Source organism: Callithrix jacchus, chromosome X, assembly GCF_049354715.1.
Source record: "Callithrix jacchus isolate 240 chromosome X, calJac240_pri, whole genome shotgun sequence".
Taxonomy (NCBI): Eukaryota; Metazoa; Chordata; class Mammalia; order Primates; family Cebidae; genus Callithrix; species Callithrix jacchus.
In genome coordinates, this window is record NC_133524.1 from 81,603,589 (window position 1) to 81,616,950 (window position 13,362).

The window sequence follows — 13,362 nt, forward strand, 5'->3', positions numbered from 1 at the left end:
GGTAGAGAGAAACAATCAGATAATTTGTTTTGACCAAAATACAATCATGCTCTTGTATTAAAATACAAGTTATTTTTTCACTTGACAATATCGTGGTCATCCATATAAGTCGTTAGACATATACCTAATGTTATTGTTCTTATTTACAACTTGGTTATGAAAACACACGCAGAATTTAATGTGTCAGAATACCATACATTCTGAATTTGTTTTCCTTCCATCTTTTAAGTTTTTATTTTTGCTTATTTCTCTACTTCTCATTCCCACTTTTATCCATTGTAACTTTTTTCTCCTTTTTAGGTAACATTTATCAGCAACTTACTATGTTTCATTCCATACTTCTTGCCAAGTTTCACTTTACCATATTAACCGTTCAAACACACACACACACAGAGACATACACATACAGACAGAGGTGGCATCTGGGAGCAGGAATGAAAGTGTATGGCAGCTGGGAGCAGGAGGAAGTGAGGTTTTCTTACCATTTTATTTAAAAATAAAGAAATAATGCATACTTCTTTGCATCTTGGTCAGCCATAGTTATTAGAGCTCTTCCTAACTTTTGCTGTTCTAATGGATGCATAATGATATCTCATTGGTACTTTCATTTGCATTCTGCTGAATGCTAGTGAGCTTAAATATCTTTTGAATATTTGTCATGCCATAGGCTTGATCTTTTGAAAATTATTTCTTTGTATTCTTTGTGCATTTTTCTCATGAATTATTTATATGTTTTTTGCATTTATTAGTCTCTTTGCATATTGTAGGTATTAATCCTTCATCTGTCTTTCTTGTTGTATTTTCCCCAACTTTCATGTCTATTAATTATTCCACAGTGTATATTGCTGTGCACAAATGCTAAATTTTTACATAGTCAAATACATCTATAATTGTTTTGATTGTTCCCTAGCTTTCTGTATTAGATAAAATTATCTTCTCCACAGAGTAGTCTTTAACAGGGACTAATACAAACAAAATTTAGTCCTTAGTAAATAATAAACTGTCATCAATGTCCAAATTGATCATTTTGACAATCAAGGTTTCATTGTACTGAAATTAGTTAACAAAGGAGGTTTCCTAATCTCTTTCCCACAAGAATTAAATATGTTATTTGAAAAATAGAAAAACCCATGCAGATTGTATAATCTAGTGGCTACTGCATACAGTTTGGGAGTCAAACAGTTTGTATTTAAATTTAAATTTAAATTCTTACTCTATCACTTACCAACAGAATACTTTTGGGGGACTTTCTTAATCACTTGAAATACTATTTTTTCTCAATTACAAAATGAGAAATAAGACCTTCCCTATAGGGAAATGAAATATGTTAGGTTTTTATTATATTATCTGACATTTCATTCTTCATATTCAGGGAGCACTACTCCTATCAACATCCCTCAAATAACAATGCATGTGGCTTCTAAATTTATCTAGAATATATGAACACAATGTAAAAGACACAAATTTATTAGAACATGTTTAATTCAACAAATAAGCCAGTCAATAATTTTAACTGCCATCCTCTCCTCAATAAAATTAGTTAATTGATCCGTATTTCATTTTCCATAAGGAATTATTATTTTCTGAGCATGCAGAGGTTACATGACATTATGCTCAATACTGGACAATTGATTTAAAAGCTTATCTTTCAATTTCTAAAGTTAATCAAGAGTCAAAAGAAGACAGACTAAATAATCAGAAAACCCAAACTAAGGAGGCTTCAAGTTGGTTCATTGTTCCTATTCAAGGAAAGAAGATGTTGTTGTTGTTGTTGTTGTTGTTGTTGTTCTGTATTAAACTGGAAAGCACTTCAAGGAAGTATTTATTTCTGGTGAAATCAATTAAAATAAACAAATTGAAGTAAAACACATAAGAACTGCCTATCTTGGTTCACTTTATGCTTTTTATTTTTTGCATGTGTGTGGGACACATGTTACTTAATGATCAAAGAAAGAAACTAAATCCCTTTCTTATTCTGGGCCTGATTTCTCATCTCTAAAGTAAAGAATTGAACTAGATGAACTGCAATTTCAAATTTCATGGCTAGCATAGTGGAATGAGTTTGTCATTTTTAAGTTGCGCCTGAAAGATATAGGTCATATGTCTGCCCATAACGGTGATGAACTCTGGATAGAATTCCTCATGAGGCTAACCAGATAGCAAAAGTGACTGACACACTAGAGCACAAAAATTAATGGTAACATTGAATGGAATTTATTACCACAAGAAATCATTCTTAGGAGGACTCATGAATTATTGTGTACTGATTTCTAGAGGTTATTGAAGGATTTTAGAGGTCTTTGTACAATATGTAATCATAACTGGGGAGGTCATTTATTTATGAAACTGTTATTAACTGATTTTATCTATTTAAAAGAATACTGGAGTTGTTTTAATTTGAAGCCATCTCACTATATTTAATAAAGTGAAAGTCAAGTACCAGTGTAACTGAAAGCTCCAGACAGACAGAAAGATATAAGTACCTACTAATATGTTTCTGTTTTTATTTCCTTTGCTGGTTATTTCCATGTCTTTGCATAATATTTTTATATGACTACTTCTCAATTTTACACTGAAGAATGATGAATTTTCTTTTTTTTTCTCCTCCACTGGAGTCTCACTGATTCTCACAGCAGCACCTAAGAACCACATAAGCAGTACTGTATTTCAGGGTCAGCTTTACGTTGGTTTTCTTCCATAACAGATAAAGATGTAGGTTGTGCACATCAGCCTCTCTTCTCTCTTTCTAATGGGGTCCTATATTTGTTTTTAATATGTTTGACAATTACCTTTATAACGTTAAGTATTATATTTATAACATTTTTCCTAGTTCCCCTACTCTTATCTTCAGTTCTTCTTTTCTGTCCCTTTTCTCTAGTTCTTTTTTACAAAGTTCTATTTTAATAGTTCCCTGCAATGACATTTCACTGAATACTATGGTCTTGTCTGCACCTACATTAACTTGTGACCTCTTGCCTTTATAAAAAAAGGTCTTCTCCCTTAACTGCCCTGAGTTTCTACTGTTGCGATTTTCTTTCTTCCCATACTTTTCTTTCCCCACTCCTACTACTGTTTCTCTATCTCCAATTTTTGCACTTCTTCCTCTTTCTATATCCAACTCAAAAGTTGGTTTCTACAGCTCAGTTATTAAACTTCGACTCTTTTGTATATACTCTGGAAGCATTAATCTATTACTATGGCTTAAATTTTCACTTCTTTGTAGATATTTCAAACTGTATATCCCTAGACTATTTTCTTATTCTAACTCTTGTCTGTTATCTCCTATATTAAAACAATTTCTAAGCTCCATGAGATCAGAAAAAAAAATGAACTTGAGATTTAAATCCACCATTAACTAATACTGGGTTTTTTTCTGTTATTTGGGTAAGGCCATCTGCAAATAAGAAATATAGTACCTAACCTACCCATTATAACAAATTGTTCTTAGGTTCAAATATGAAAAAAAGATGTGAAAGTGTTTTATAAATGGCAAATTATTATACAAATATAAGACTTTATTACTACTATTACTGCCTTATGCCTTCGTTTATAATACTCCCCTTTTTTCTTGCAATTGGTTTCTCCTTCTGCAGTTGTATTCTTCAAAGCTCAACTTTTCCTCAAAACACTGTAACACTTATTTGCTTTCTATTTATTGTTTTGATATTAATATTGTGTTCCAATTCTTTCTAACTACTGTAACACTCAGAGTATTGTTCTGCATGTAAATGATTAACAACTATTTGTTGACTGATTAACTTAAAATTTTGTATTAAGTCAAAAGTTTATATTAGAAATTCTATCATATTTAGGATAATTATCAATCACGTGTCAAACTGTTCAAACCAATGAAGATATAAATATCATGTCTATTTCTTTCAAAGAACTTAAAGATTTGCCCTAAAGAATGAAAATGCCAGCAGCTTTTGTTTTAGCTGTCCTCTAAAGAAAGTATCCTTCCCTGAAAATAGGAACATTCAGTATATTACATAAAAACAAGAAGCTTCACATTCTTTGCTCATCTATGTAATTTACTCAGTTATTATTATGATTATGCATTGTATATATATTTTGCTAAAAAGTAAGCCACATGATGACTAAAATCTTTAATTTGCTTACTAATATATTTAAAATTCCCAAGAATGTGAGAACTCAATATTTATTGAAAAAGTGAATGCTGCATTTGTTAGAGAACTACCAAAAAATGAATGAAGGAATTTCTCAGCAGTTGTATAAACACAGCTGTCACTAGATCATATGAAATTTAAGTATGTCCAGCTCATAAATTATTTATTCATACCACAAAGGTGAAGTAATATTTCAGCTGGGTTATAAAAGATGAGCAAAATTTTGACAGAGGCAACGGAGAAGTTTATATCCAAAAACAACCAGTTAGTTAAAAGCAGAACTGGGCTGTGATATTACATTATGAGATGCAATAGTAGAACATGATTCTGAAGGATGAAACTAATTAAAGGAGAAAACAATTTACAGCTGAGAAGCCAGTCAAAGTGGATGATGGGAGAAACACAGAGTTGGCAAGTGGTATGATAAGCATGATGACAGGCTAAGGGAAATAAAAGCAACATAGAATATGTGATGCCTCTTTACAACACTTTTTTTTTGTTAGAGATACTATTTATGTTCTTAGCCTACTTTTTGATGGGATTATTTGTTTTGTTTTGTTTTTCTTCTTGTTGATTTGAGTTTGTTGTAGATTCTGGACATTATTTATTTGTCATATATATAGATTATGAAGATATTTTACCCACTCTGTGGGTTGTGTGTTTACTCTGCTAACTGTTCCTTTTGCCATACAAAAGCTCTTCAGTTTAATTAAGTCCCAGATATTTATCTTTGTTTTTATTTCATTTGCTTTTGGGATCTTGGTCATGAAATGCTTGCCTAAGCCAATGTCTAGAAGGGTATTTCCAATCTTATCTTCTGGAATGTTTATAGTCTCACAAATCACCACTAAATAACTTACTAATGTAACCAAATACCACTTGTTCCCCAATGACCTATGGAAATAAACATAAAATAAAATAAAAAATAAAGATATACTAAATGATAAAATAGGTGGGAGGAAATGCTGGTTTGTTCTATGATAACTTTTTGATTCATTTTTAAATTGTATGCACTTTGCAAAGATTTTGTTTTCCTATTTTTTTAACTGTTTTACTGTGTTGCTACTTTGCTATGCCCAAGCATAGAAACGCCTTCATCACCCACCATGAGATTTGGTGTCTTCTTGTTGACTTCTGAATCTCAATAATAAATTCTAATTCCACATGCTGTCTTCCTTAGAAGATGTCTTATTTTCATAGGTATGTATGTGCCATGGTGGTTTGCATGCTCTGCACATGTACCCTAGAACGTAAAGTATAATAAATTTAATAAAAAAGACAGTCCTGTCTTGGTGGCTCACACCTGTAATCCCAGCACTTTGAGAGGCAGAAGTGGGTGGATTGTTTGACCCCAGGAGTTTGAGACCAGCCTGGGCAACACAGCAAGACCCTATCTCTATTAAAAACAGGATTTTTTTAAAAAAGAAAATGTCTTTTTAAAAAAGTCTTTTTAAAAAGAAATGTCTGTTTAAAAAAGAAATGCTCTAGAATATGACATTTCTAGTGCCTCTCCCAAATCACAATATACAGGTAGAAGTTATGCCACACATGTGTTTGAGAATAAAACAAGCCAACATTTTGTTTCAATTATTTGGGATGCATAATGACATAGAAAATATACTGAACTGTGAATCAAGAGTGCTATAATAAGACATATTTCTGAGAATAAAAACAAGATCCATATAATAAAAAATCAAGAAATAGGAACAGATAATTTATACAGGAGAAAACAAATATAAGAGGTAAAATCATGAAAAAATATTGGCCATGGTTAGAAATCAAAGCAACCCCTAGAAATTATTTTGTACCTAGTAATGTGACTATTATACATATATAAGTCTTATGTATATTAACTATGTCAATACATAAAATATAATTTTTACATGTATTGTATATGTATGATACGTCTTACAACTGTTGAAGCTTCAGTGACAGCAGTACATTTACTCACTGCTGACTTCAGAAAGGGACCAATATAAACCAGCTTAACCTTCCTCTGGACCTATATGGGAATATGTAAGAAAAGTCATAAATGGTAAAATAATATTTGACTCAATAATCCCACCCCTAAAAATATAATTAAAAATTTTTAGAAAAAAAAACAAACTACGCATAAAGAACATGATTGTAATACTGTCTATTTGAGAAAAACTTTGGTATAAATGTATAATATATAAAATTATACTTATAAATTAATGTATAAAATATATATGTATAATGCATAAAATTAAAGGAGGTGTTAGTAATATCTGAAACTGATTAGTATGCATTCATTGAAATAATAATGATGGAGCCTAGGGAAATAGAGGGACAAGTTTGTATTATGAGGTTAAATTAAATAAGCAAGGAAAAATACTATGGGATTGCAACTAAACAAAAATCTTCATGTTCATAGATAAAGAATATGCATTAATATGCAAATTTGAAAATAATTGTGTTAGTGTGGTGGAATTTGGGGTGACTACAAGATATTTTAAATATATTTTCATTTTTTACATTATATTTTTATTTTTAAAGTTCTAATCAATTAATGTAGTTGTGAAAGTGTAGGTTAACGGAGTTACATTGCTGGGCCTTGGTTCTTGTACAAACACTGATGCTTGGACTACCTTTCAGTACTTCTCACCCTTCAGAGTTCATTAAGATTATTCAGGGAGCTTGTTGAATGTGCATATTGCTGGACTTTATTGAGATTTTGACTTGGTAGGACTGGGGTGGAGATCAGAGATCTGCATTTTTAGTAAGAAATAATAAAAATGATATTCAAGTTCTCTTTCATCTATTACATTCTGTGCTTTGGTGTGATCCTTAACACACCAAAGATGTCTTGAATAATAGACAAATAAAATCTTTCTTTTTATTTGCATTGTTCTACTTTGTTCCTCAGCCTGAAGCACCATGGATTCATAAGCTGCTTTAAAGAACAACTGAGCACTTGGTTTCACAGAACGTCCTTACTACAGTAAGCACCAGCTCCTCTCATATGAGCACTTCTACCTCTGTGGAACTGAAATAAAAACGTCTTCCATGAGTATCAAGAGCTGCTTTTTTTTGGCATGTAATTTACAGAAGTGATTTATAGACATTTTTAAAAAATGTATCAAATGTCTCCATTATTCAGACCAAAGTAATGTAGCATTTTACCTCATGTTCTGAAGCTTCAGTCTGGAAACTATTTCTAAATTTGGGTTCAAATGTACTCCCCTTCAACATTCTTATAATATTTCATTAAACTTCTCTTTAACTTAGCATTCAAACTAAAAGTAAACAGAGAATGAAAGGGAGGAAGCAGATCTTCCACACCCTGAAGAGAAATAGAGAACTATATATAGATAGTAACACCTGACAAAAATTTTTTGTTTGATCAAATTTTAGTCATGCTCCTGAACCATCCCCTAGGCCTATCTAAGCATTTCCATTATAAAATCTGTGTTAGCAAAAAAGCTGCTAAGTCAGTTTAGCAAGAGTATTATAACCTCAATAGCTGATTCTTCAATATATGATCAGGTTTCTCATGTTCCACCATCCTCCAGGAGATTTCTCAACACCCTGGAATCCTGTTAACTCAATATAGCCATAATCCTCCCTTATCCCCAGTGTTACCTCTCAGTAATTTTCCATCCACTGACTGACACCCTGCTCTTTGGCTATAAATTCCTATTTGCTCATGCTGCATTCATAGTTGAGCCCAATCTCTCTTCTCCAAGGAAACACCCGTTCCCATGGTTCCTATACCTATTATGATAGCTCCCCTTTGAAGAAAGTCTGCTTACATCTTCAATGAGTGTCAGTGAATACTTTTTCTTTAATACCTTATCCCCTCCACACACATATAGAATTCTAAACCTATTTACTTTTACTTCTTTTTCTCATTTCATTTATTTATTTAATAATAAACTGCAAATGTTCATGAGATAATAACACACATTTCTCAATCACTTTACATATTTCTCTGAATATGCATGTCACATTATTTGCTTAGAGCAGGATACTGGTGTGGAAGGATAGAGAGAGAAATAGAGAGAGATAAGTATGTAGGCCTCCTTCATTTCACCCAGTCTGCTTTCTGCCTTTTGGTTATAATCTTGACTTCAGTTTTCTCTCAGAAATGACAACATTTCAGATGCAATTCTTAAAGAGGTGTTATTTTTCTAAACCATATAATAACTTTACATATATCTACATGACATATATTTTAAAAAGTTACAAGAAAAGTTTAGAAACAATCCAATTGGCTCTCAACAAGTGATTAAATGATTTGCTGAATATATAATAGTACTAAAACACAATGGAATGCTGTGTGAATGTGAAAAAGAATAAGAAAGCTCTCTATGTAGTGTCCTGGGAAGTGCTTCAATATAAATTAAAGTGAAAAAAATCAAGGTGCAAAAGAGATGATATGCTATGTTATTTATAGTGTTTTTAAAAGTAGGAAAGGGCTGACATATGTTTGCATTTGCCTATGTTTACATAAAGAGACTGTGGTAGGATGCAAAATAAAATAATAAAAGTGGTTACCCATAAGGAAGGAGTGGTATTTGGAGAAATAATAGGTTAGAGATTGAGATGAAGTTTAGACCTAATACTAATATTCAGCCAGTACACATTGAGTGAGCCGTAATGGTTGAAAAAATACAACCATGTTTCTAAGTCAGTTGGTAAATGGCAGCTACACTGTTCACCACCCTTTCTCCCCTGACACCTTGAATGCTGCCCAGCCTTCTGTCCTGGAACATCAGGGATATTCCAGGAATCAAAAGTAAAGACATAATTACAAGTATAAAAGACTTATTTGGTGAAACACTTGTGAAAGGTAAAAGGAGAGACAGCAGAAGTAGGCAAGAAGAGACTGTAGACTGCCATGCAAGCGGGCATCCATGAAAGAAGAAAGGAAGCAAAAGATCCTCACCTGTATTGCAGCTCAGGGAAAATCTCAGCCAGGTCAATGAGAAGCCCAGAGCAAAGACTGCTCTTTAGAGAAATCCATGTTAGGCAGAAATATCCAGTCATTAGTACTCTCACATTGCTTTATTGCAGTCTTGAAAAAGTCCAGTGAGTGTGTAGCTGCAGCTTGAATACTAGTGATTCTCAAATTAGCAGAGGCTGCCGGCTGATGCTACTCCTCAGAAAAGTCTCCCCTGAAGTGTTCAGCAATTTCCCTTGACCATTACAGCACAGATCTATTTATTTATCCGTATTCACTCCTCAAAAGTTCTATGGGCTCTTCCTCCTTAGGAAAAACTTAAAAGAGGAAGGGTAGAGGAAAAACCACAGTCCTTATCCCTCCATTTGATCTTAGGGCCGCAGCTGGTCTTCCTCCTTGTACATTGTTCATCCTAAATTTCTCTCATTCTCTTATGTATCTTGGTGTCTTACCTGGTGTTATAACCTGAAATTTCATTCCTGAAGGGTCTGAACCCTTAGTAATTGCAGTCTTCTCAGGCTTCATTCACAGTTAAAATTGGGCAAGGGATTGCAAAGAGAAGCCCAAATGGATCTTGTGACTTCTGCCAATATTCTTTTCTTTCCACATTGCAAAAAGCAGCTCTACCTCCCCTCTGCTTATCAGATTAAATTGCCCTTCACAAAATGGTGATTCTTTTCAACATGTTGTTTCTAGGTATAAAGAGTAAAGAGTTTCCTAGCAACAGCTGTAACTTGTCCTTCAATGGGACTGTTGCTATGTCCCTTGGCAAACTTTATGTCCCTCTTTTGGGATAAGGACTTACAACTATGTAGATCCTAGAGCTGCTGTGAAAAGAAGCACATGCGATCCCAGTGAGTCATTTTGAGAGTGGTGGCCAGTGGGACCACTCTTAATTCTATTTTTTATGGCATATGTGTTTTTCCTACTGAGGATAAGACACCATTTAGAAATACCTGTTTTAATTTTTATACTGCATCTTACTCTACAAGATGGAGCTTTATCTTGCAGAGTATTGCATTAGAGCTAATACTTCCTCATTGTGACTTCAGTGGGTCATTCAAGCGCTCTGTGAAGTCAGCTGCTTATGAATAGTGCAGTATGTAGTATGATCATGTACTCCATGATCATGGGCCCATTTACATAGCTCCCTTACAGCTTAATCCCCTGGTCAGATGTATTCTTCCTCAAGGCTACCCCTGAGTTTGGGTGTAAGGTAAGCGCTGTTCATTTTCAGCTAGACCTCAAATATTCAGCCAAAATATTTATAAATCAAGCTCAGGCATTTTTTTTCCTCCATCAGATGGTCATAGGTATAAGATAAAGAAGGATGCTGGAGCAAGCATAGTGGATAATATGGATGTCTGTGGCACCTGCTCATGAAGCTCACTTACACCCTCTGGTCCTACTCAGACATGATCCCAGAGTGACCACATTATACTTTTGGATACCTTTACAGCAGCACCACACTCCCAGTACCAATTTACTGTGTTAGTCTGTTCTCACATTGCTAATAAAGACATACCGGAGACTGGGTAATTTATAAAGGAAAGAGGTTTAATGGACTCACCGTTTCATATGGCTAGGGCAACTTCATAATCACAGCCAAAGATGAAAGCAGAAAAAATGGACATTTTACGTGGTGGCAGGCAAGAGAGCTTCTGCAGAGGAACTCCCATTTATAAAACCATCAGATCTCTTGAAACTTATCCAGTATCACCATAACAGCATAAGAAGGACCTGCACTATTATTCCATTAACTCCCACCGGATCTTTCTCATGACATGTGGGAATTATGGGAGCTAAAATTCAAGATGAGATTTGGGTAGGGACACAGCCAAACCATATCAACAAATAATGAGCACAGTGTCTGATAGGTAGTTTTTCAATCCTCATCCTCCCACCACCCTCCATTCTCAAGTACTCCTCAATGTCTGTTGTCTGTTGTTGCCTTCTTTCTGTCCATATACTTGATGTTTATCTCCGACTTATAAGTGAGAACATGCAGTATTTAGTTTTCTGCTCTCGTTGAGTTCACTTATAATAATGGCCACCAGCTCTACCATCTTGTTGCAAAGAACATGATCTCTTTCTTTTGTATGGCTGTGTAGTGTTCCATGGGACATATTATCACATATTTTATATCCAGTCTACTGTTGATGGACATTTAGGTTGATTTCATATCTTTGCTAGTGTGAATAGTGCTGTGATTAACAGAAGCATGCATATGTATTTATGGTAGAATGATTTATATTTCTGTGGGCATATATGCCTAATAATTGGAATGCTGATTTGAAAGGTAGTTTTGAATTCTTTGAGGAATCACAACAATACTTTCCACAAAGGCTGAACAAATTCACACTTCCATCAGTAGTGTAAAAGTGTTGCTTTTCTCTGCAACCTTGCCAGCATCTGTTATTTTTTTGACTTTTTAATAATGACTATTCTGGCTGGTGTGAGATAATATCTCATTGTGGTATAAATTAGCATTACTCTAATGATTAGTGATATTGAGCATTTATTCATATTTTTGTCAGCTACATGTCTGTCTTCTTTAGAGAAATCTCTGCTCAAGTCTTTTGCCCACATTTTAATGGGGCTGATTATTTTTGCTTGTAAATATGTTTAAGTTCTTTATAGATTCTGAATGCTAGACTTTTATTGGAGGCATAATTTGCAAATATTTTCTCCTGTTCTGTAGGTTGTCTGTTCATTCTGGTGACAGTGTCTTTTGTCATGAGAAAACTCTTTAATTAGGTTGCATCTGTCAATTTCTGTTTTTGTTGCAATTGCTTTTTATATCTTCATTGGTGAAATCACTGACAGTTCCTATATTCAAAATGGTATTTACTAGGTTATCTTTCAGCATTTTGTACTTTTATGTTTTACATGTAAATCTTTGATACAGCTTGAGTTGATTTTTTTCTATGGTGTAGGAAGGAGTTCAGTGTCAATATTCTACATGTGGCCAGCCAGTTATATGAGAATCATTTATTGAATAGGAAGTCTTTTCCCACTGCGTGCTCTCCTCAACTTTGACAAAGATCAAATGATTGTAGGTGTGCAGGATTATTTCTGTACTCTCTGTTCTGTTCATTGGTCTATGTTTCTGTTTTTGCACCAGTACCATGCTGTTTTGGTTACTTTGTTTTGCATGATAGTTGAAGTCAAGTAGTATGATGTCTCCAGCTTTGTTCTATCTGTTGAGGATTCGCTTGGCTATTTGAACTGTTTTTTGGTTCCACATGAATTTTTTAAATGTATTTTTTAATTATATGAAGAATGTAATTGGTACTTTGGTAGGAATACCATTGAATCTGTAAATGGCTTTGGGCAGTATGAACATTTTAACAATATCGATTCTTCTTATTCACGAATATGAAATATTTCTCCATTTGTTTGTATAATCTCTTATTTCTTTAAGTTGTGTTTTTTAATTCTCATTTTAAAGATCTTTTTCATCCCTGTCAGTTGTATTCCTAGATATTTTATTCTTTTTGTGCCTACTGTGAACGAGATTGCATTCTTGATTTGGCTCTTAGTTTGGATATTGTTTGTGTGTAGGAATGCTACTGATGTTTCTATATTGATTTTCTTTTTCTCTTCAACTATCTTCTTTTCAATGACTTAAACACCAGTGTGGAGACTTAGATTTAAACAGCCTCGTTTCTTTGCTCTGTGCTTTGGAAGGGGGGTGGGGGGGAATGCATTTCCCACCTTGACTGAGTAAAGTTGAAACCTTGTAAGTAAATAAATAATTTCCTAAAACCACAAAATCCAAATGAGACCTAGTTTCCAGCAAGGTGCAGGACGTTTCCCAGCACCCACTGTCAGTGCTCTGCTTGAGGTCCTGGGCATGCCTGCCACAAGCAGGATGCAGCAAGGATGGCTTCCCTTCTATTTACTGCTCTCCAGAAGGGCCGAGAATCTGCTCCCGCCTGCTGGAGCTGATGGCATCTCGTTCTGAGAAAAATCTTGCTAGTTCAGGTCGTCCGTCCGGCAGCACCAGCACTTTACCCTGAGTGATGGAAAACTGAAACTTTGTACATAACTGGGCTAGCACTCACCGTCTTAGGTAGTGGATTTATGGAGTGAACACTGTGCTTGGGCCTTTTTCATGAATACTTGGATCCTGGTCCTTGGAGCAGCTGAAAATGACCGCTTGGGCCACAATGAATGAAAGGCTGTGTGAGTTTTGCAAGGCGGAGTGACCTGTAGTTTTAACACGGAAATTGTGGCAACGCAAACCCAAACCAATTGTGCTATTTCTTGCTGGGAGTTAAGCTGTTGTCAGGCTTTGTGGTCACTCTT

At 34.4% G+C, this 13,362-nt stretch overlaps 1 protein-coding gene across 1 annotated transcript in view; it reads left to right on the forward strand.

Moving 5' to 3' along the window:
* The window catches only part of CYLC1 (cylicin 1), a 47,295-nt gene extending 40,130 nt beyond the window's left edge, over nucleotides 1-7,165 (forward strand). The window contains exon 6 of the mRNA XM_035288867.3: nucleotides 7,015-7,165. Coding sequence (XP_035144758.1) covers nucleotides 7,015-7,047 — 33 coding nt within the window. The 3' untranslated portion in view covers nucleotides 7,048-7,165. The remainder of the gene's footprint in view (nucleotides 1-7,014) is intronic.
* Nucleotides 7,166-13,362: the final 6,197 nt, after the last annotated feature.